This window comes from Polypterus senegalus, chromosome 1 (assembly GCF_016835505.1).
Source record: "Polypterus senegalus isolate Bchr_013 chromosome 1, ASM1683550v1, whole genome shotgun sequence".
Taxonomy (NCBI): Eukaryota; Metazoa; Chordata; class Cladistia; order Polypteriformes; family Polypteridae; genus Polypterus; species Polypterus senegalus.
The window spans coordinates 123042636-123067502 of NC_053154.1; the positions used below are offsets into that span (position 1 = coordinate 123042636).

The 24867-nt window shown below is 39.6% G+C and overlaps 2 protein-coding genes across 8 annotated transcripts in view; both read left to right on the plus strand.

Moving 5' to 3' along the window:
* Window positions 1-3444, plus strand: part of c18h3orf33 (c18h3orf33 homolog (H. sapiens)) — a 30922-nt gene extending 27478 nt beyond the window's left edge. For 2 of the 3 annotated variants that reach the window (XM_039757450.1, XM_039757441.1), the window contains exons 3-5: window positions 40-193; window positions 2207-2367; window positions 2645-3444. In XM_039757450.1, coding sequence (XP_039613384.1) covers window positions 40-193; window positions 2207-2367; window positions 2645-2926 — 597 coding nt within the window. In that variant the 3' untranslated portion in view covers window positions 2927-3444. Of the gene's footprint in view, window positions 1-39; window positions 194-2206; window positions 2465-2644 lie in introns of all 3 variants that reach the window. The other variant, XM_039757457.1, reaches the window with a different exon arrangement.
* Window positions 3445-5502: 2058 nt separating this feature from the next.
* plch1 (phospholipase C, eta 1) overlaps window positions 5503-24867 on the plus strand; it is a 362819-nt gene continuing 343454 nt past the window's right edge. For 3 of the 5 annotated variants that reach the window (XM_039757329.1, XM_039757356.1, XM_039757337.1), the window contains exon 1: window positions 5523-5818. The gene's annotated coding sequence lies outside the window, so the exon portion shown is untranslated. Of the gene's footprint in view, window positions 5819-24867 lie in introns of all 5 variants that reach the window. The other 2 variants (XM_039757367.1, XM_039757373.1) reach the window with 1 other exon arrangement.

A 24867-nucleotide genomic window follows, 5' to 3' on the forward strand; every position in this document is an offset into this window, starting at 1 on the left:
CAGAATAATTTCAGACCTTTATATTTTCTTTTTTTGCAGACAACAAAATTCTACAGTACTCTTGATATACCGAAATCTTTTATACAACAAAATGTGAAACTTCGAGGAAAAGTTCACCATGTAACTGATCAAGGACTAGCAGTGGAACATCTTCCAATTACCATACCATTTATTTCATCTATTCTTAGGAAACGTATGTAAAATAAATGAAAGGAAATACTTAAAATTGCTATAAATGTTGATTTACATACATTTCTTAATTTAATTTAAAACTAACAATATTATTTAATCTGGTACTATATTTGTGAAAGTCCTTGATTTACACTAATGAATACAACAGAGGTCACCAACTCCAGTCCTGGAGCACTACAGTGGCTGCAGGGTTTTTTCCTATCCATTTTCTTAATTAGTGACCAATTTTTGCTGCTAATTAACATCTTTTCCCTTCATTTTAATTGACTTGCTTTTTTTAAGAATGAGTCCTCTGAATTGCTTTATTATTTCCTTAAATGGCAATTAAATAGAAATGAGATGAGAAGTGAGCCAACTGATGACCAGTTAAGTTAGGGTCTCAAACTCTAACCAATTTCACTCCAGCCATCTTCTTAATTAAAAGCTAACTTTTGTTGTTATTTAAACTTGTTCCGTGGCTTGTCAGTGCTTGCATTCTGCCACAGAAAACTTTTCCAAAACTGTTGATTTTCTTTTTTTCTAAACATTCCATCAAAATGTTTTGTGGATCTGAACAATCAACATTATCGAAACCTTCACCTTTCTTTATTTTCAGACATTGTGTGATGGATCCAGGTTGCTGGTCATGTGATGGCTTGTTTTATATCTTATTATTTGACTGCTAATTATGGAAAAATGAAATACCTAAGGAGCCTGAGTCTTAAGTAGCATGTTAATTAAAATGAAGGCAAAAGAGTCAATTAGCAGCAAAAACTGGTCATTAATTAAGAAAAGAGTTAGAATGAAAACCCACAGCCACAGTTGCATTCCATGACTGGAGTAGGAGACCCCTGAAATACAATTTATTGCTGATATAAAAGTTGCTGATACAAAACTTTATACTTTTTTCACATACTTGCATCTTAATGCTTTAAGTAAATCTAGTCATATTACTGGCTCTCTTTTATTGCTCATAGTAAAAGTTTCAAATGAGTCAATTGAAAACATATGAGACAGGGGGTAATTCCGCCTTCTTTTTTGTAATACTAATTCTTAAATACATAAGAAGTTGTCTCACATTTCATGAAACCTGTTTTCCTTGTTGTAATAAATTCCTTAAACTTGTTTAACCAGTGTGGTGAAAGTGATTTAGCAAAATAATGCAGGCTTGCACACCATAATACATATTTTTCATCACTGTTTCTACCTTTTTAAGATTATAAATGAATAAAGAAATATTTTCAGATTAATGTTTTCTAACAATAAACTTTGTGTTTCAAAAATAAGTATGTAAATTAGAATCATTGCTTTTTGTTTTTACTTCATTCATTTACTCAACCCATTTTTTTTTTTTTTTTTTTGCAATGTTGGCTTCAGAGTGGTGCTGGTGGGAGCCTACCCTAGCACAACTGAGTGTAACCAACCCTGGACTAGCATGATGCATTCTAGGACATACTCACAACAGGATTATTTAAAGTTGTTATTTAGTCCGATATTGAAGGTGGAAGGAAAAATAGAATGCCCAGAGAAAAACCCACATACAGACAGGGTGAACCTCCACAAGGATATGGACTAGGCTTGGACTCAAACTGAGACTTCTGCAGCAGTGATGTGACTAATAAGCTATCTTAATTTAACATTAATTATGATGATGTTAATGGTGCATTTTTATTCCAATAAACAACTTTTTAAAATGCCTAATGTCTTTAAATATATCTTATGAAAAACACACTTGTAAACATTTTATTGATTTCATGAAATAATTGTATATATTTTTGGATAACAACATTTTATTCAATAGATTGTAGCTTTAGCGTTTGCTTATAACTCAATCTTCCTTTATCTAAAACACATTTTAAATCAGCAAAAAAGTAAAATGGAATTCCAATAAACTATATTGGATATGATATGAAACACAGTTTTAAATATGGTATGTCTTCAAATATTATACAGGCATATTTAGATATTTTACTTATTGCCTGGGGTAGTACAAATTATACAATATAAATATATGCACTGACTTTTTTTTTTCCAGGACAACAAGATGCACTTTTGACTGTTAAATTAGCCGGTGTAGAACTTACAGAAGATGGAAAAGCTTGGTTAAAACAAAACTTGGCACCAGCACAAGTTGTGTGGTTTAGGCTTCTTGGGAAAGAAAATTCAGCAGTTGACTGTCTAGTTTTGGCAAATTTGGTAAGTCAACAAAATAAGATTGTTCACTGTGAAAGTCCCAGGAGAGATAGAGCCATTTTGTCTTCAGGTTTCCTGTCCAAGAGAAGAGACACATACTGTAAGTAACACACCATATATATTATTCTTTTTGTTTCCTTTGTAATATACTGTATAATTTAAAAAATAGATTAATGATATGAATAGGATATCTGGACTATAGAGTGCTATTTTGCCACCAGTAGTAAAGCTTGCCTAGTTCTGTGAAACGCTTACAGATGTTTTTTTCTCTCTCTGACAGGGAGGCATTTTCAATGTGTGCATTAATGAAGAACTACTAAGGCAAGGACTTGGTAGGACAGTACCTGTACAAGGTCTTCATTTTCAGTCCAGACTCTTTTGGAAAATACACAAAAAATTACTTAAAGCTGAATTACGAGCACAGAAGAGTGAAGTTGGTCTTTGGAAAAAAGTGAATTTAAGAGAACAGATATTTACAAGATTAAATGGCTATGCAATAGTAAAATTACTGAAAAAAACTTTAAAATGGAATCTTGAAGACAAAACAAAAAGGAACACATGATTGTTCTGTAACAATATACTTTATTGAAAGCTATCCTTTTTTTGTAAATTTTTTATATACAGTATTATAACATTTTTTGTCTGCTGTAGTCTGCATGTATTTAAAAATAAGGTGATGTTAATATTTTTCTGGACTTAGTTTGTTACAATGTTGTGCCAATAGCCTTTGAAGACCTATGATTCATTAACTGTTTTTTTGCCCTGGATGTCACAATGATATACTGTGAAATTCTAATTGTTCCTGCTGAGTTCAGTAAGGGACACTGGTGTTTCTGTGGTAACAGCCAATCAAAAAACTCTAGCAGATCAAAAGACGAAACCTGAGACATTGTCAAATGCTGTACGATCGGAAAGGAGAGGGTGACAACAAAATTCTGTGATGCTTAACTTCATACACAATAGAATTACGGGATGAACAGTGAGGCTATCAAAACAAAACTTTACTGGAAAAATTACTTTTTTTTAATATTGTGAAGAAGCATCTTTTCCTCCTGTTAAGTATTTATAAAGAACACGTGGGACTAAACATAGTGCTTTGTTTGGAGGTTTTTGTCTTAACTGGATTGTTCCCTTGATTTTCATATCATGTACTCACTGAAGGTATATGTTTTTTTTTTTAATTTATGAAAATAGTCAACAAAATGATTGTAACTTTTACAACATTTAGTAAAGACAAAACATACTACCAACATGTCACATAAAGTTAAGCAATCTGCATATAAAAATGTAAAGCAGTGAACTTATATAAAATAAAACCTGAAATGACTGGTGTTTGGGGATAACAAAAGTATTTCTAGTTGCATTTTTATAGTAGAATCTGTAGTTTTTGAAAAGTGGATGGCAAGCAGGGTCTTGAGGGCCATCATTATACTGAGTTTTAGGTTGATGAGGGCACAGAGTGTGCCCTTGGTTTCTTCTGGGGAGAATTGTGAAGCCGAATACAAAAACAATAAAAGGCTCCCTTTGTTGTGCAAATTGCATGACCAGTAGTGTGCTTGTTTCTTCCCATTGGATGAAGATTTGAATTGAAAGGTAAATTAAAAGCTTATTATGGAGAGCAGAAGACTTTGAACGAACAAGCAGTAGGCAGCTGGAATAAGGAAATGTTAAACTGAAATCATGGAGAAATAAAAAGTATTGCATGTGGTTAGGCTTATGCACATAATTCAACAGATTAAAAGTAACACAGCAGGTATTAATACTCCTGTTATGTAAAGTACTGGGTTTCCTTCTGCACCTTTTTAAAAGAATGTGTTGTGTAAAATGATTTGAAAAGAATATGTGCATATGAGAAATCATTTACTCTTTTCACTGGTTTGGGTTTAAATTCAAAACTATGTATAATTAGAAGTTGTTCACCTCCCCATTTTCCTAGCCCAGATTTTTTTACTTCAGGGTTGTGGAAGCTAACACCTCTTTCAACAGCAGTGGGTACAAGGTTGGGACCAGCGAATGTGGGGCCTGTCCACCACATATACACATGCCCACACTGGGCCAGTTTAGAATTGGCAGCTAACCTAACGTACATGTTTTTGGGATCGCTGAACAAAACACATAGAGAAGAAGAGAATAAACAAACTCCACTCAGGGGGTGCCTGAAACTCGTTTTCAAACCAGGGCTCTGGAGCTGTTAGGCACAGCAGCACTAAGCTCTCTGCCACCCCCAGAAATGCTGTGCAGTTTTCAGTCTTGTGTACAGTTTGTGTAAGATGTTTCATCATTCTCCTTTTATGCGAAGTTCACTTAAATTAACCGTGGAAGTGTGCTTCAGACTGGCTGTGTGATGAACTGGATTCCTGGTTGACATTGAGGAAGGATCAAGCACCTTATGAAGGTGAAATGGAAAAAGTAGGCTTTGGAAATGGATGGGTGAGATTGTTATATTTGGTTTGTGTTGATGTGTGCCCCTTTCCTGTTATCCCTGTGTCAAAATAACTGCATAAAATGAGAGGTCTGATGAACATTTGTGTGTTTTTCTCAAAGTAAATTATATGATTGATACCAATTGATATATATATATATATATATATATATATATATATATATATATATATGGTATATTAAAAGTTTTATATGGCTAATAAAGGAAGGTATTTTTTATCTGTGTTGTCTTTAGACATTTTCACATTTTTATGGTAGCCTACCACCTATTTAAATGTTGGCCTTCATTGCCCTCACGTATTTGCAATGTAAGTAGTGTTTTTTCCCCAGCATCATCGATTTGAATCACGCAGCAGGATGTTGTCGGTGTGTTGTCAGCACGTTCTCCCCATGTGTACGTGAGATTAGTTTTTCTTTTGGACTCCACTGGTACTCTGTTTTCCCTCTTATATTCCAAAAGCTTTTTATACGCTTAAGTTGTGACTTTAAAAGTGAGCGTCATTGTGCACTTTGTTGAATTGGCAACTCGTCCTGTATTGCTCTTTGACTTGTCTTCCGTGACTCTGAAATAGACAAATCATAGTGGCGAATGTTGTGTTGATCAAGTAATTATTGTTTTTTTTTCAGAACTATATTTTATTTAGACGTCTAATCAGCTAATAATTAAAGTCCTACCTTTAGCAGAATAAAAAATAGTATCACTGTAGTATTACGTGTTTTAAAAAAATAGATGCTCTCCTCCATGCGACTACAGGTGTCCGTCCATTCCGTAAGATCCACGTCTGAGTTTCCTTCTTGCCGTCCATTCACTTAGTTCCACTGTTTTTGAATGAGAAATCTGGAAGTGGCGGCAGATAACTGGACCTTGCCGTCAGTTTCAAATAAAGTGACTCGAGTATGAGTGAGCGAAAGTAAACACGATCGCGTTTTTCACATTCAGATTGCGACAGTTTTCCTAATTTTCATAACTTCAAACAAGATGTCTTGCTGATCTAAGGGCCACCTCGTCAAAGTAAGTAAACGATTTCTTTGTTGTCCAGACGCAGCAGGTGCATTGGGGGGAGAAGGAGAAAAAGAAGAAACGATGTGCGTCATTTTTTTAAAAAATTTTAAGTGTAAAATTACTCTGTACAATTTCACGCTCTTTCTTTATAGATTCATTATGGATGTTTCCAGTCTGGGTTTTATTAATCGGTATTAAGTCAATTTCTTATTACTTATTTTTTCTTTTATTTTTAGATGTTCATTAATGAACGTTAAAAAAATCCAGTGAAGCTCTTGATATCCTTGTTGAGCACCTAACCTGAAATATAACTTATTTAGTCTCGTATTTTGTAATTTTTAACTGCTTAAATATGACAGCTTTAGTGAATGCATTGGGTTGCACCTTAATTATCACAATGATGTAAATGTGTAGCTAATTAGTAAGATCAAATTGTTTCGTTGTTGGCAACTCGAACAGAACTTTTGTTCCCCCAGACGGTTCGAATTTGGAGACATTGTCGCAGCGTCAGTTTCAGTTGCTTTAGTGAACGTGGCCAGTGAGCACAGCCCTAATGTCGCGACCTGCACTCAGAGGATAGATTGGACTCTTCCCCTTGGGGACCCTCGTTTCACTGGAGGTGAAGAAGGATGCTTTCCTCGGTGTAAACGCGTTATTTCCTTTTCCAATAAGATCTTTGTTATATGCGTAAGATCTTAAAAGAAACAAAACATTGCACTAAAGTGGCACTAACAACGACAGACTGCTTTTCTTTTCTAAGGGTCCATAACCCCCATCGGCTAATGTATTTAGTTTGTCCTGTCAAATAAATTAAGCCGTACTTGTAAAGGGAACGAAATCCAGCGAGCAGAGCTCTCGCGGTTAAATCAGTAAGGTTCAGCATTTAAAGTAAAACGAGATCACGCAGTAGCCCGGTGTCGGCCAAACGTGCCTCTTGTAAGTTCATTAGTGATACTAACATCTCCGTCCGTGTTCTCCAAAGGTCCCCGGTGAAACCCTCGCAAAGTATCAGGTTGCCAGTTCTGCTGGTGTTTCAGCGTATTGGAAAAAAGGTTCTTTGTTGTACTGCATAATGAATTATTTAGGGATATTCTCTAGGGGTAGATGCCATTGCCTCATTAATTATACCATTACAATACATTGATGGGATGTGATTTTTTTTTCCTATTATGGATCCTTAACAGAATGTCTATTATTTAAAAAAAAAAACTTGACACACTATTCCCTGCCAAGGACACATTTATTGTGTCAAAAGTTAAACGTCTCGGCATTAAAGGTTGTTTGTATAGCCGGCTATCCTTCTGGCAACGCCCAAAATCTCCGTGACAAATGCTTTGGTTGGCTGGTCAGGTTTTAGGTTTTGGACCTGCTGACCACATGGCGAGTAATACGAGTGGATAGCGGGGGAGTGGGCTGGATGGGTAGAAGAGCCCACCCGCTGATGAAAAGCTCTCCGCTTACAAGTTAGACATCGATCAGTGATCTCATCTGATACTTAAACATAAGGATTATTTTTGACCGTGATTGTTGTGCTCATTAAGTTTCTGGATTTTACAGATGTTATCGAATTAAACAGATGTTTGTTTTAGAGAGCAAGAACTGCGCAAATCTATATAAAATATACATGCCTAACTTTTATTTTTATTTCAAAATACGTATTCTGCAGGGATATGTTGTATTTGTCACATACATAATGCCCAATTCTGCCTGTTACATGGCTGTACTGAACCTGTAACAGGTGTGGACGCTATAATAAACTGATGTCTGATACCTGTGAAGAACACTGATGGAGAAGTCTTTGTTTAAGCATTTAACCTTAAACTGGCTGCAAAGAGTCAACTATTACAAGATCCTTTTCCCTTCTAGCTATTAAAGTCATCACTTTATTGTCAAAGTCCATGTTTAGAAATCGACCTGATCTTCTTCTCTGTGCATTTACTGCATGTATTGTTACATTTATGCTGGGAGAGGATTCCTTTAAAGATTACATGAATTTCAAAGTCAATTCTTACTGTAAATTCTGTTTTTATGGGGTATAGATGTATGCGTTTGTGTTTCTTATCTATGTGCATATACTGTGGCTGTGTGTGTTTATTGTGACATGTTAGTCACTGTTTTGCACCCCAAATCACGAGGCTGAGTCTCAGTACTTTAGCAAAATCCACTTTATTCAACTTGAAACAGGAACAGCACAGTTATTTATTGCAGCAGGAGCTACCACTCTCCTATACACTGACACAGCAAACGGGCAGATTTAGGGCCAGGTCAGTGGCCAAGTTATACTGTTCCATGCATTTATAATGTTCCTTGCATCACCCATTGTCGACAAGTGCGTATGGTGCAATCTTGATCAGCTCATAGTTGTTTCTGCGGCACTGTGCTGCTGCTCTGTCCAGGTAGGAGAGAACGCTCACATTGGTTTGTGCTGCTCTGGGATGGTGGTGAACATCAAAAGTGAAAGCCTGCAAGCTAATAGACTACTGAGTATGCCGGGCATTCGTATCCTTCTGTTTGTTCAGCCATTGAAGCAGGGTGTGGTCAGTCACCAGCATAAACTGCCATCCCCAGTGGTAGTAACGGAGGGCCTTCACTACCCACCTAATTGTTAAACACTCCGTTTCAATAGTCAAATAATTATGCTTCCCGGGAAGCAGCTTTCTGCTGAGAAATGTGATGGGGTTGTCTTCCTCCTCAAAACATTGTGAGAACACCACTCCTAAACTGAAATTCCTTTAAAAAGTCTGGATTGTGCAGAACCAGGATAAAGTGACTTTTAGGTCCGAAAAGGCCCTGTCACAGGCATCAGTCCAGACAATACAGTACTACGATTCTTTCTGCCCTTTGTCAAGTCAGTGAGGGGGGTGACCCGATATGCAAAGTTGGGAATGAACCGCTTGTAGTACTCCGTGAGCCCAAGGAAAGCAAGAACCTGCCTCTGTGTTTCGGGACATGGATATGCAAGCACCTCCCCAACTTTGTCCATTTGAGGCATGAGGAAAACCTTCCCCGTATAATATTCCAGATAATGGGTTTTCAACATATTCAGCCTGTACTTCTTCACATATCATCTTCCTTTTCGGCTCTGCCAGGCGATACGGGGGCACCTGTACGGTAACACCGGGCAGAGTTACGATCTTGTGTTCTGCAATAGCGACTTGCATTTGAGGGACTGCTGCAGGTGTGACCCTGACCTTGTATGGTTCATGACACTCCTTCAGCAGGTTAATATGCAAAACCTGTGCTGGCTTTTGCTGCTCTAGAATCCTAACTTTATAATTGATGGAAGATATGTACTCTTTGATGTGTGCCGGACATAACCAATTTATGTGGATCCAATGGAATCAACACCAGCACCTGACCCCCCTTCTTAAACTCACAAAGTTTACTTATTGTGCCATAATAATGTTTCTGCGCCTCCTGCTCACGCTGAAGATGTTCCACCACAATAGCAGACAGTCTGGAAATCTGTTCCTGCAGTGACACAACTCAGTCGACAAACCTGCCCCCTTGAAGTGTCAGACGCATCTCTGTTCACTCTTCTTGAAAAATGTCTTACACACTTCGCAGTCGGCAGTAGAGTAGCTCGAAAGGACTCAGCCCAGTAGACACTTGTGGAGACTCCCTAACAGTAAACAGGAGGAAAGGCACTACTGTATCCCACGAGGTCAGGTCGTCTGTTTTAGGGTTTTATTAAATCGTTCAGCCAGGCTATTTGTCTGTAGATGATAAACCATAGAGTGTAACTACTTAAATGCAAAGCTTTTGCATAGCTGCTTCATGATGCAAGACATAAAGTGCATGCCCTGATCAGTCAAAATCTCACAAAGGGATACCAATATCTGCAAACATTTCTGAGAGTGGCTTTGCAACAGAGCAGGCACCTGCTTGCTGCAGCACGGCCACTTCTGGGTATCTTGTGGCATAGTCAACTAACATGAGCATATACTGAAAGCCACCTTTGCTCTTGGGAAGCAGGCCAACAATATTTAATCCCACCCTCTCAAATGGGACGTCTAAAATAGGCATCAGTACAAGGGGTGACCAGGCGGGTCTGTGATTGAAAACTATTTGACAGTCGGCACAGGTCTTACAGAATTTCTACACATCCCAGTCCATATTCAAACAATAAAAGCATTTCGAAATGTGTTTCTTCATCTTTTCTGCGCCAAGGTGACCCCCTATGCTCGCTTGGCACCACCAACTGCTTGAAACGCCCATCACCTATACAATCATAACCATCCTTAAGTAAAAAATGTGTATTTTAAAATTTGAGTCCTCTCCCTCCAAATAGTAAGAGTCATTTGCACCTGTCTGAATGCAAAATCCAAGGGGAAAGGGGAAAGCATTCTGCAGGTGGCCAAGACCCATGGGAAGAGCGAATTCATTTTTCCTATCGGGAGTGGCCAGGGTGGGGTGTCTTATATGGCAGTCTAATCCTTAATGTTCTTCCCTTTTAAATTTCAGAGAGAGTAATATAGTCTTGTATGTTTTAATGTCCCCATGGGCGCAGCGGATGTTCACTTTGTCTGTGGTCTTATAAGGGGTCTGCCAGAGTAAGTCATGGCGGACTACACAGAGGTTGCTGCCAGAGTCCAACAGTGCCGAGAATACCTGTCTGGCAAATGTAATAGAGATCTTAAAATTGTCCTCCTTTAACATCTTGTGGGACACTTGCGAGCCGCATACCTGGGCCAGAACGATAGTTACGGTTTGCGCAGATGGGAGATTGCACTCCCGATTCCACACTCTGGTGTTCCTATTATTTCCACTTGTGGTGCCGACAATCCTGGAGGTGCTGGCTGGATCGAAATCGGGGTTAAGTCTGGGTAGCTCCGTTGTTTCCAGGTGGTTTGGTCACCCTCTAATCTGTGGCTCAGATTCCATAGCATCAATGCGCTCGAAAGGGTCTCTGTGGATCCAGCTATGGATCAGATCCAATAAGCCCTGGATCTTTCTTCGTATGGGGTAGTCCAGATCAATATGCCACAGACGAAACTGGTGCCCCTTGACCACCGGTCTCACAGTTGTGCGGAGGAGGATTTGTTGCTCCAGGAAGTCATAATCATCTAGCCTTTTGGGAGGGAGGTTTCACACAACCTGTAGGGCCTCCCCAGTTAAAAATGGGGCAATGATATCTGGCCAGGTTCCCCTGTTCCAGTGCATCAATGTTGTAGTGTACTCACAGCAAAACAGTAAAGACTCTGGATCATCAGAGGGAGCCATTTTCACTAGCACATCCTTGGGGAGTGTGAAGACCGGAGTGCCCGCAGGAGCCTCATTTTGCTCCACTGGTATTGGGATATTATATGCCTCTTGGAGTTCCATTGGTGCAAGATCCCACTTCTGGTACCATGTGATGCGTGAGTCACTGTCTTGCACCCCAAATCATGAGGCTGTGTCTCAGTACTTTAGCAAAACAATCTTTATTCAACTTGAAACAGGAAGAACAAGGTTATTTATTGCAGTGGGAGTTACCACACTCCTATACACAGACACAGCAAACGGGTATAGGCCAAGTTATACTGTTCCCTGCATTTATAATATTCCTTGCATGACCCATTGGCGACAGGCGCATATAGCGTGATCTCGATCGGCTCATAGTTGTTTCCTGCATTTATAATGTTCCTTGCATCACCCATCAGCAACCGGCACATATAGCGTGATCTCGATTGGCTCATAGTTGTTGCTGCGGTGCTATACTAACAAAATAAGAAAACCTGAAATTAGCCAGTAAGATTGCATACAGCAAGAGTCCTTTTAAAATCAACAACTGACTAGTATATCATAAATCTGTTATCATCTGCTCATGGTTATAAATCAAATTTGTTATAGATCTAATAAGTAAAGTATCTTTGTGGATGGTAACCAAAAAGTGTTCCTCTATGGCATCGCTCTGAAGTACCAGCATGACACCTTAATTTTAAGAGTGTTTCTGTATATACGTGTGTGTGTGTGTATGTACAGTATATGTATATGTGTATATGCATATATGTATGTATATATTTTCTTAATAAACATAAATAAATAACTCTTTCTGTTTATATACTAGCAAATGCCTGTCAAATGACCAAGAAAAACAAAAGAAACTGTCTTTTTAACTGATGAAGCCATCTCTGGACAAAGGCTAGTTGTGACTGTGCTGCGGTGATTTCTTTCGTTGACCAGGATGACCAGCTTCTTGTGCCCATCCTGAAGTTACTTCTTTGGACATCACACTGACCTGAAGTGACTGGCAAAGCTCTTTCAGCATTAAAAAAAATGACCCTCTAACCCGTAGCTTCTGTCAAACTGCTTTTACAAAAGGATTATAAAATTACTTCTGGGAGAAGTAGAGTGAGGATTCTGTCCTTTAGCTCCTGCCTTCACTAATCCTCAAGTACTCGGAGGGATTTCTTTGACGTCAGTATTATTGCTTTCGTGCTATAGTCTTTGTGAAAGCCTTTCATCTTTGCTCTCAGGTAATAAATGCCCATAAGTAAATGTAATACACAGATGTACTGTACACAACAAAACAATTTATAGATTTTGTTATATATTAGGTAGGTTTTTGTAATATATTACCAGCTTTGCACTGCATGCTAGATATATACACACAATCTTAGATTTCGTCTGTGCTGCTTCTTTATTTGCACTCAGTTCTTCCAGCAATGGCGATCTTAGGTGGGATCACACATGTCTTCATGACATAACAATCGCAAATATGTTTAATTCAGTTTGGAGTTGTAAGGAACCAGTGCCTATTGTGGTAGCAGTGGGTGCACGGTATGCTCATCACATGCTATCACAGAACCCACTCTTTGTCATGTCCATGCTCAGAATAGGCCAGTATGGAACTGTTTTGGGGGATGTGAGAGGAAAACCGGTTAACCCAGATAAAAATGCACAGAGTCATGTGGAGAACATGCAGCTTCTACAGTATAAAGACTATGACTGGGCAGGAGATTCAAAGTCAAACTGTTAGATACTGGAGGCTGCTCCATGTTTGATAACATGACTGTGTAAATAAAAGAAAACTGTAATCTGAGTTCTGCACACTGTCTGTGAGAAGCCTGCATGTACTGCCATCATATACATGGATTATTTCCTGGAACTCCCATTTTTCTTGCACATCCCAAAGACACATGTGGTGTTTTTGAGTTTAAATTGGCTCTGCAAGAATATGTGTGTGATGGTGGCCTGCAATGGACTGGTCCCTCATCCGGGGTCGATTTTTTGCCTTACACCCTGCATTGATATAATAAGCTCTAGTACTCCGTAATTGGGGAGTGGACGGATTGGACGTAACTATGCAAGTGTATGTGCGTGTGTGTCCACATATGTGCCATATTTTAGAATTTATGTGATGTCTTGCCTTTCTTTAATAATCCTGCTAGCAAAGCAAATATTTCTCTTGAGGCAATAAAATGCATTTGAAAGGAAATATACAGGGTTTGCAATATATTTAAATGCAAAAAGGATGTTTGATATGCATATACAAGTACTATACATTTGCATACGTTTACATATGTGCATGTATAATATGTTATATGCTGTATAGACATTTATGTCATACATTTATTTGACATAAGTGTGTGTGTGTCTGTGTGTGTGTGTGTGTATGTGTATGTATATATATATATATATATATATATATATAATAGTGGAAGATCAGCCCTTTAACACAGAACATACAAAAGTCCAAAAGCACACACATTTATTTTCTTTTTTTACAGTCCTCTGCACAACTCAACCCTCCAGCACTATTGCTCTCAGTCCTTTTCTTTTCTCTCACTCGTATTTTTTCCTGTCACCTTCACTCCTCTCCCGCGAGCTGTGTCCTCTGCCTCCCGACTCTGGCTCCCCAAATGTAGTGAGGAAGCCCCTTTTATAGTTCACCTGGATGTGCTCCAGGTGCTCTCTGACGATCTTCCCGCAGCACTTCCTGCTGTGGCGAAAGTGCTGCATGGGCACCTGGAATCTTTCCGGAATCGTCCAGGCGCCCCATGGCGGAGGTCATGGGCCGCAACAGGGTTGAACTTCCAAGCTCCAAGCCCGTGGCCCCAATGCAAACCAAGGGGGCTGCCCTCTTGAGATATTGCCCCTCTTCAGGGGCCTCATGCATAACGCCGTGCATAGAATTCACACTAAAACATGGCGTACGGACAAGAGCGGAAATTTTCCTACACACAAAAAGATCCAGATGCATAAATCTGTGCGAACACCAACTTCCATGTTCTTCTGCTCCATAAATCCCGGTCAGCGTGAAAAGTAACGCATTTGCACGCGCCTGCTGCCACTCCCCAAACTCCTCCCAGAATTATGCCTCTTTGAATATGCAAATCAATATAAATAGCCCCTAAGCTCAGTGTTCTGTGAAAAGGAAATGGCAAAATTACGGGGGAAAATAGAAGAATTTCACCGAATACCAAGTGGAGGCAAGGAAAAATATACTATTTGTTGGTTTAAACAGTGGTATAAACAACAAAAGGAAGTTGATCGAGTGACATAGAGTGTCGGAGAAACTCGAAAACTCAAGTTCACAAAGTCGCACAGTGCCCAAAATAAAAAAGAAGTCAGATATCAAAGTTGCTGTGAAAAGGCGAGTCATAGCCTACCGTCTGAGTGTCGTATGAAAGCTTATTAGGGTACAGAGAAAAAAAATAGGCACGCAGTGGGGAAAAAAGATCAAAATGTCATCTTTAACCTCAAAATTTCCACTTTAATCGCGTAGTTTATTTTGTCATTAAAGTAGAACATCATAAACTTCATCTTAAAATCGTTTAATTTACTAGTTTCTCAAATTCTATTGTAAGTAAAGCAGCACGTTAAATGCTTTGTTTTGTATTTGATCTTCAATGTGCTCTATGTGTGTGAATCACTATGTGCTTCTTAAACGGGCTTTCTCTTCCTCCATCAGGACACAGAATCCATTACGTTCATGATATTACAGCTCTCTGAATAATTAAAATACTGAGATGTATACCTGATATCATTTCAGTGTTCATAGCATATCAATTAAAGTATGTATTAAACATGGGAACACGGTGGCACAGTGAAAGTGATGAATTCGTGCCTAATCCGGAGATTGTTCCTGCCTCACGCAAGATGCTTGCTGCACTGTGCGCGACCTTCGATAAAATAATTTATTGCAGCAGTACTGTCTCTTTCAAACGTACTAACCCCCAATTCCTGTCCTTCCTTTTCTTTCTCCAAGTAACCAATCGCCACACAATCAACTCTGTAAGAGATGTTAAGCCATCTGTAAGTTTAGAACACCGATTCTTCAAAACTTTTAAGGAACATTGAAATATCTTCATAGTACATGTTTAATTATTCTATCCTTCCAGTGTCGCACCAGCCCCAGCAAGAAATACAGTGCAAGGCAGGAACAATCCGTGAACTAGCTAGCGCTGCGACACTGTGTCCTCACTCAATTATTAAAAATATAGATTATTTAAATGATGTTAACATTTTATCTGTATAATGTAATAAACATATTTTGCTGCAATTCATCTTAAAAATGATGTCATCATTTTATGTAAATACGCACTAAAGTGGGTCAGGTTATGCAATATTATAACTGTATTGCAAGTTTACAGTGAAGTGATTGTACTTATAAGTACAAACAGTTCCACAAGGAGTACTTTATGGACTGATTGAATGCGTTTATAGTTCTTGGGATGAAACTGTTTTTGAACTGTGAGTTCCGTACAGGAAAGGCTTTGAAGCGTTTGCCATATGAAAGCAGTTCAATAGACAGCATGGCTGAGGCAGCGTGTGCTTGATGTTGTATACCGATAATTCTCTTTCTGATCAGCTGCTGTAGATCTGTGATTCCACCCTCAGATACAGTGATATAAATACTCCGAGTGGTGCAGTGAGAGTAATATGGAGAAAGATGATCCGCTGTGGCAACCCCTAACAGGAGCAGCTGAAAGAAGAAGACACAGACAGGCGGACATGTTGATGTCACCGAACACATGTTTATTTACAGTCGTATTTACATAAGTGCACCCCAAAACCCTCTCAAAGTCCCCAAAGTCCAGGCCAGCCTCGAATGCCTTTCTCTTCAGACCACCTCCTTGCCTCTCCTCCCAAGCTCCGTCCTACTTCACTCCCAACTCTTGCTCCTGAATGGAGGGCGGCGGCCCCTTTTATCACCACCCGGATGTGCTCCAGGTGCTCCCTAGAAATCTTCTACCGGCACTACCCAGTGTGGCGGACGTGCCGGCTGCGCACCTGGAAAGCACTCTGGGTGTCCCCACTTCTCTTCCCCAACCACTTCCAGGTGTGGCGGAAGTGCTGAGGTCCAGGGCTCCCAAGGCATGAGGGCGCCCCCTGGCGGTGACCACGGGCCCCCACAGGGTTGAGCTTCAAAGCCCTGTTCCCGTGGTCCCCATAGCAACCAGGGTGGTCGCCCCACAGGGTGGTCTAAGTTGGGTGTAAGCCCTCTTCCGGTCTTCCGGGGCGTCCCGGTCGGGTCGCCCCCCCCCAGCCACCTGCGACAAAATATATATATATACACAATATGTGTGTGTCTATATACTATGAATATGTATATACACAGTATACTGTTTATATAATATATAGTGTGCATATTGTGTATTACAGGCGAAAGTACTGTTGAAAGCAATTTATTTGATGGCTCTTATTTGATGAATGCTTCTGACAAGTGAACTGTGTCATTAAATCAGCATGACAGTGAAGTGCAACAGCAGGTCTAATAGAAGTGACCTGGGACTCTCAATAGCATCTGTTTGGCCATCTGAGGACTTTAGTTTAAAAATGGAGATTGTCTCCTATTGTCATTTTCTATCCAGCTTGCTTTTGATGCCATGCTCACGGTGACCTACTTTAACGATCATGCTCAATGTTATTTAAATATAACCTGCTTAGTAAAATATTCTGTCCCAGTTGTATTTTTATTTTAATGGTAAGTTGGTATGGGCTTGTTTTTACAAGAGATTTCTTGGTAAGCATATGATAGTTAATTATGTCATGGAGCACTTGGGTACAAGGTGTAGAATATAATGTAATGAAACTAATTAATCTAAGTGAAGTTTTTTTTCCCTTTGAGGTAGTCACCTTGGGAAGGTTGAATTGTGCACTTAGTCCAGTAAATGTGTCACTGCTGGAAACATTTCTGGAACCCACTTTCCTGCATTGTTTGAAGTATTTTTAATTCACAGGAAGTAATTGTCCTTGAATGGTGGAATTGACTTTGGAAGCAGTCAAAAGTCATTGTCTAGGCTGGCGAGTACAGTAGGTGATCAAGCTAGGCTTCTCCATTTTTGAGTTTGAAGTGAACTGTGATGCGAGTGAACAGTTCATTTGGTTACTGTTTGCTCATTTGATGTCCAACACAATGCGAATTGTCCATTCAAGTTGGAATTGGTTTCTCTTTTAGACTGAGTGCTTCAGCTTTCTTTGTCACAGTTAATCGGGAAGCCACTGGTATCAGGATCATGGGAGGTCATACGTAGTTATGGATAATATGAACGCATCAGTGGAGCCCATGTGTTAGGCCATTCCTTCCCTTAATGTATGTTGATGACACAGATTCAGGTATAGGAAGTAAACCTTGGACAGCTAGAGTTTGGACTTAAAATTACACTGAAAATTTTAGTTTCTTGCATGATGTTTCCCTTTTTATGTTTTAATACTGTTTTGCGTTGATGTTGCATTTTTTATCCTATATTTGTAATTATACTTGTAAATAGTGCAACTGAAATTAGTGTAGCTGAGCTCATAAGTGGAAGTGTGCTTAATAAGTGCAAACTGAATTGGTTTAAAAATGACTATGTTTACCGGACATTTGAGAGAGACCCGTGCAGTCTTCAAAACAAATCAAAAGGCAGCTTTATGCTGAGAAGTACTTGCTGCCCAGTCCAGGTTTATTGCAAATAAAAGATAAATCATGCCTTACACAGATCTCTAGCAAGCAACCACTTATAATGATTTTAGGGGTTTATGTTGACCCAGCATTCTGATCCTCTGAGAAGTTATGAAACGGATGAATAAAATGTCAGGTTATATTATACATCTTTTTTTATGTGACACACCTGCTAATTCTATTTCGGGGCTAAACGGTGGCAAAGCTTATTCCAGATGTAGCCAATCTTGGGCTTGGGACACAATGATTCCTGCTGGGTCAAACTGGAGGTGCCAGTTAAGCCAGCCAGTATGTGATTGGGGTGTGGGGAGATAGCAGGTAATCTACAGAAGATCTAAGTGGCAATGAGTACAATGTATCCTGTCAATGACAGTAGTTTATCTTTATAAATGGCTCAGGACTGGCCTGAAAGTGTGACATACGGTACCAAAAGCATAAACACCATTCAAGATGGGAAGTCAGTGGAATGTAAATTTTACAAATAAGACAAACAACACGTCAAAAGTGACAACAAATAAAGGGAAAACATTGCATTCTCAAGCCACTCACCTGTAATTTAGAGTGATAGGAGCCCATTCTGGCAGCACTGGGCACAACCCAAACCAAGTGCATCGCAAGGTATTTTCACACATACTGCACAAAGGAGCTCATGGCTTTGTTAAAAAGGAGATGTAAACCAAAGTCAGTCCCTTTCTGGACAGTCCAACAATATACTGTACAAACTAAAGTGTCCAAGCAGTGATGATATGTGAATCAGAGGAGGTCTACCACTTGGCTTTGTTTTTAGTGGCATGATGTGCAGTAACTTTTGGCAGCTCAAGGTGTTAAAGTCCAGAAATTCAGTTTTGCATGCTGAAAGTGTGGCCTAGTTACAAAGGCACTGGACTGGTTGTTAGCTCATTCCTTAGGTAGGTCTCACTGCATCATTTAACCTGCCTGTGATCTAACCGGTAGACTCATCTAATAGTTGGGTCCTCATGATTGGATAGCAAAATCATGTTGACCCATGTTGTCTAATTAATTTCTGAAAAAATATTCTGGTAGTTTGTCTCTACTCCACATAGCCAGTTTCATCTCATCTCAAAGGTTCTCATTTGAATTGAATTCTGGTGACAGGGCAGGCCACTACATTAACCAGATTCACTGGAAGGGTTCTCTTCAACAATTAACAGATTTCATATCTAGTGCTGGAAAGTATTCTTTTGGGAAAGGTTGGAAACGGATGGGTTACCAACATCTGTTAAGGGATGCACCAGATTGGCGTGGCATTCAAATGTTATCTGTCTTTTATCTAGGGACCCAGGGCATGCCATTGAAATATATCCTGTGGGCTTTTTGCTCTGTTATGATTTCCCCAATGTCCAGTTCTTATGTTGCTTAGCTCACAACAACCAGACTTTTTTTTCCTTTTTCACTGACCACAGAATAACTTTGCATTGTTATCAATTGCTCCTCGTCCTTGCCAGATCTTCTGGCACCTCTTATGCACAGTATTTAGTTGACTAACTGTAGCCCATCTGTCACTTTGCACATAATGGTTAGCACTGACCTTTCAAAGCTCTAGGAGTCTGTGTTTAAATTATTTCCAAATAATTACATTTATGTCCTTAGTTCACTATTCTTGTGCTTTTTTTTGGCTTCAGGTCCACATCCCAATGATGTGCAGTTCAGATGGAGTAGAGGCTCCAAACCAGGGGTGCCCAATGCATAACGTTTTTTTTAAACGTTAGTTTATCATATATCCTCCCTATGCCATTTGCCACTTGATTGACAAACAGGTCAGTCTGAGATCTCTCTTCTTCTCACACACTGGTCATCCCGCACGCACGATCAAACGCGCGAGCTACTGCAAAATTCCGGATGTGATCTAGTTAGCCTTCCAATTTATATCGACTAAAGAAGGGATTTAAAAAAAAATTGTTTGGGCAGGGTATGGGCTGGATGTGGAATTGGAAGAGGATTTTTTTTCTCACAATGTCACAATCGGAAGTGCGTTTGTCTGACATCCGAGGTTCGATCCCCGATCAGGGGTGCAGTGGAGTGTGTACGCCTGATGAGCCCAAAATAGGGCGAAACACGTATCGCATACTCTTTTAATTATTTGACAGTTAACTATGTAACATTCAATGATCTTCTTCTCACAACTGAGAGGGCACCCGTGGCGCATGTCTGATGACTTGCAGACCAACCACACGCGTTACCTGGTAGGTAACCACCCATACAATCGGATTGTGATTCGGACTTTGAATGATATATATATTGTAACAAATGAGCTACATAGGCGCCTGACCCGACACAGATGGACACGGAGGCACGTATAAAAACACAAAGACTTTATTTTTCTTTACCCGTGGGTGCACGTCTTCCCCGTGACCCACAGGCAATACACATTCCCACAAAACACCAGTCCAACACACAGCAACACCACCTTTCTTCTTTTACCACCACTCCTTCCCAAGCTTCATCTCCTTCCTCCCAACTAGTGGTGGCTGGCCCTTTTTATAACCCACCTGGAAGTGTTTCAAGTGCTTGACCACCTGGTCCTAATTGTCCCTCCGGGTGGGGCGGAAGATTCATCCAGCCAGGCTGCTGAGTCCATGCAGCTCCCCTTAGCGGCCATCTGAGTCCCCAACCAGGCTGTGGAGGACTCCATCTCCCATGGAGCCCTGTGGGTGGTTGGGGAATCACCGTCAGCCATGGAGGCTGCCACCAAGCGTCCCGGGGGAGGTACTGGACTGCCCATGGTGGCTCCCCCAGAACATAAGCAACAGGGGCGCCCCTGCCGGGCATGGGACCCGGCTGTCCTTCACAATATATAATTTTTAATCTAGTTAGATAATTTTGACCTGGTCATTTTAAAAGTAGCTCGCAAGCCGAAAAAGTGTGGGCACCCCTGCTCTAAACACTCCTTGTGTGTGCGTAAGTGTGCCATGAACTGGCCTGGCACCCCATCCAGTTCCTGCTTTGTGCCCCGTAGTTGCTGGTATTGGATCTGAACTTGAATTAGACAAACTGGGTTCTGAAAATGGACTTGTGAATAGCAGAATGCCATTGACTTTAAGCTGATTCTCACTGAATTGTGGTAACTTTCAATGGACTTGTGATAGTGTCATGCAGGAAAGTATTGAGGTTTACCCTTCTGATCCTTTCATGTTGATATATATGCTGTTTCTGTACTTTTCCCTAAGCCCCTCAAATCTTTAATCGTTCAAATTTTAATCTAAAATGTATAAACTCAACATATTGATACGTGTGAATTTGCTTTGAATAGCATTGTCTTGGCAAATGATGGTGCCAGTGATTGAACAGTCTGTTCTGGGTAGGACAGGAGTACTTGATGAAGTGGATGCTCAGTGTGTGTATATAAGAGCATACAGTAGAATGTACAGTTTATTTATTAATTTTGCTATGGTGAGAGTTTGTTCCACTTGAGATGAATTGGTAGCATGAGAGAACAATAAACCAGTGTTCTTCAAGCGAGAATATATTCATCCTTCTATTTTCTTATACATGTTCATAGAAGGCCAATATAGCAGTATTAGGCTTCTGGCAGAATCCCGGTTTTGAGTCTGTCAGTCCATCACAGGGATCACTTGATTTATGTACACTCCAATTTAATACAAGGCTGGCTTAGCGTTACCATGTAATGTGATGAAGGATGAGAACATGAAAATGGCATAGCCAGTAAACAGGCCCTGAAATAAATTTACACTTAGTATGTTCATGGAGCTTAGTGTCCCCATGACCCTGATGGAATAAACAAATCCGGAAAACAAATTAATGATAATATAATATCACATGATGCACAATTTCATCATGTTATCTTTTTATTAGCAACTTACAAGATAACCCTTCCAAAATGTAATTTGTCCCATAGTGTAATTTGGCAAAAGTTTGGGTTTAATGCAGTTTTCTTATGTAAATACATGATTTTAAAGAATACACCTATGGCATGTTGAATGATGTTTTATTGCCAATGCTCCAAACATTATGAGAAAAAAAGTTGTAAAAACTGCATTACAGAGATACTAATTCTTCAATACTAATCATATCTGCCTCAGTGCAGTAGTCCTCTTTTATAAAATGAATGGTTTATCTGTATATTTTGAGTTAATTATTAATAGCAAAAAATAGATTAAGGCATACGGTCCCCTCCATAATATTTGGGACTTCCTAAGAATTTCTAGAGGATCCATGCAGTGGCAGAAATACAAAGGCCAAACTACAAGATGCAAACCACTAGTTAGCCGCAAAAACGGGATACCAGATTACAGTTTGCGAAAAAGTGCTTAAAAGAGCCTGCAGAATTCTGGAAAAAGGTCTTGTGGACAGACAAGACAATGATTAACTTGTATCAGAGTGATGGTAAGAGCAAATTGTGGAGGCACAAAGGAACTGCTCAAGATCCAAAGCATACCACCCCATCTGTTAAATGTGGTGGCAGGGGGGTGTTATGGCTTGGGCATGTATGGATACCTCAGGTACTGCCACCCTTCTCTTCACTGATGTTTTAACTGCTGATAATGAATTCTAAAGTGTATAGAAACATCTTATCTACTCAAGTTCTAGTAAATGCCTCCAAAATCAATGAATGTCGCTTCATCCAGTTTACAGTTTACAGTTTATTTTTTTTTGTATAGCCCAAAATCACACAGGAAGTGCCGCAATGGGCTTTAACAGGCCCTGCCTCTTGACAGCCCCCCAGCCTTGACTCTCTGAGAAGACAAGGAAAAACTCCCAAAAAACCTTGTAGGGAAAATGGAAGAAACCTTGGGAAAGGCAGTTCAAAGAGAGACCCCTTTCCAGGTAGGTTGGGCGTGCAGTGTGTGTCAAAAGAAGGGGGTCAATACAACACAGTACACAGAACAGAACAAATCCTTAATACAGCATAATAATAAAAATTTTAGAAGTACGGAGCAGAATTTAACAGTAGATGATATCACATAATAAGATTTGGATATTTTTAGAGTCCTGGAGACCTCATCCATCAAGTTGTCTCCCCATTTGGCCATGCCATGGCTGAAACGTTGCTCCGATGAAAGGACCCCTCTTTCCCATGATTCCTGTGATCCTCCATCAGGGATGACTTTACCATAGGCAGGCAAACAACTTGGCAGGTGGGCCGTGGCACCAATGGCCACATTTGGGTATCGAGAACAGAAACAGAATAGGTGAGGGTTAGTATTCAATTCCAACTATCATGTTACTTATGTTTTAGTGCTAATGACTAACAACAGAGATGCAGTCTGTACAGTTAATCAGCAGCTCTAGTCAGGATATGCTAAACTGAAGTAGTGAGTCTTCAGCCGGGATTTAAAGGCTGAGACTGAAGGGGCATCTCTTATGGAAGCAGGAAGACCATTCCACAGTTTAGGGGCCCTGTAACTAAAAGCTCGACCTCCCACTGTTATTTTATTAATCCTTGGAATCCTAAGCAGACCGGCATCTTGAGATCTTAATGTGCGCTCAGGTTTGTAAGTCATGATAAGTTCAGACAAGTAAGCCGGACCTTGGCCATTTAATGCTTTATATGTTAAAAGGAGGATTTTGAAATCAGCCCTAAACTTAACTGGGAGCCAGTGTAAAGATTTAAGAACTGGGGTTATGTGTTCATATTTTCTTGTTCTTGTAATAATTCTTGCAGCCGCATTTTGGATTAACTGGAGGCTGTATAAAGAACAGTTTGAACAGCCAGTGAACACCGCATTGCAGTAGTCAATCCTACTAGAGATAAATGCATGAATTAATTTCTCCAAATCCTGTTTATTTAGAAAGCGCCTTAATTTCCTAACATTTTTAAGATGGAAGAAACATGTTTTGGACAACTTTGTAATATGTGCTTTAAATGACATGCTAGAATCAAAGATAACTCCTAGATTGCGGGCTGATTCAGTAAAATTAATTGGGATTCCAACTGAGTTAAATGACAACAAACTATTGCTGTGATCAGCGTTATTCCCTCCAACAATTAACACCTCTGTTTTATCTGTATTTAAAGACAAGTAGTTCTCATTCATCCATTCCTTTAATTCACTAACACAACATCGGAGAAACTTCATTTGATTTAAATGAAAGGTATAACTGGGTGTCATCTGCATACGAGTGAAAATTAACATTATGTTTCCTAATGAGAGATCCCAGTGGAAGCATGTTAAGTGAAAACAGTAAAGGTCCCAGTACTGAGCCCTGCGGGACACCATATTGAACTTCTGTGTATAATGATGGAGTACTGTCTGCACATTTCTGTACATACTGGAATCGATTTGATAAATAAGAACTGAACCAAGCGAGCACGGGGCCTGTAAGCCCAACATCGTTTTCTAGCCTGTGCAGTAAAATAGAATGGTCAATGGTGTCAAATGCTGCACTTAAGTCCAACAACATAATTACAGTGGAGTTTCCTTCCTACAACAAGATGATGATCCCAAACATACTTCTAAGGGATCAGAGGACTTTTCTAAAGCAAAAAAATGGAAACTTCTTGAATGGCTGTGTCAGTCACCCGATCATATCATATGCTGAAGAGAAAACTTAAGGGGACAAGCCCCTGAAAGAAGCAGTAGCTAAAGATTGCTGCATAAGAGACTTGGCAGATACTTTGCACTTGCTGATATCTATGAATCTCACACTTCCAGCAGTCATTGCATGCAAAGCATATGAAACAAAATACTAAACATGACTGTTTTAATATACCTACCATTACTATGTTCCTAACGTTCTGGTGCTCTGAAATAAGAGGACCATTTAGAAAAAGTGTTCATGCTCATTTCTTCATACTGTGACCAAAATACATGCAAATACCTTTAAAGTCTGCACTGTGCACTTCACCTCTGAATTGTCTGATTAATAATTTGAAACTTTGGAAGAAAGGGGGGGGTTTAAATCAAGGAAAAATGTCTTTGTCACTGCATTTCTGTAATCTGCTTTATTGTAGCTAGTTTTATAGTCTGGCCTGCAGACTGACAGTTTTCAATATTAAAATAGTATGTTTTACAGCTGAACTGCAGTCAAAATGTGTTACCTGTAAGTTTTTATTAACAAAATGGAATTATTGTTGAGTGACCGATTAAAATCCTAAAATAAAATATCTTTAAAATATTTTTACAAAACTAATAAAAGGCATACAAAAATATTTTCCAATAATATACAGTGCATCCGGAAAGTATTCACAGCGCATCACTTTTTA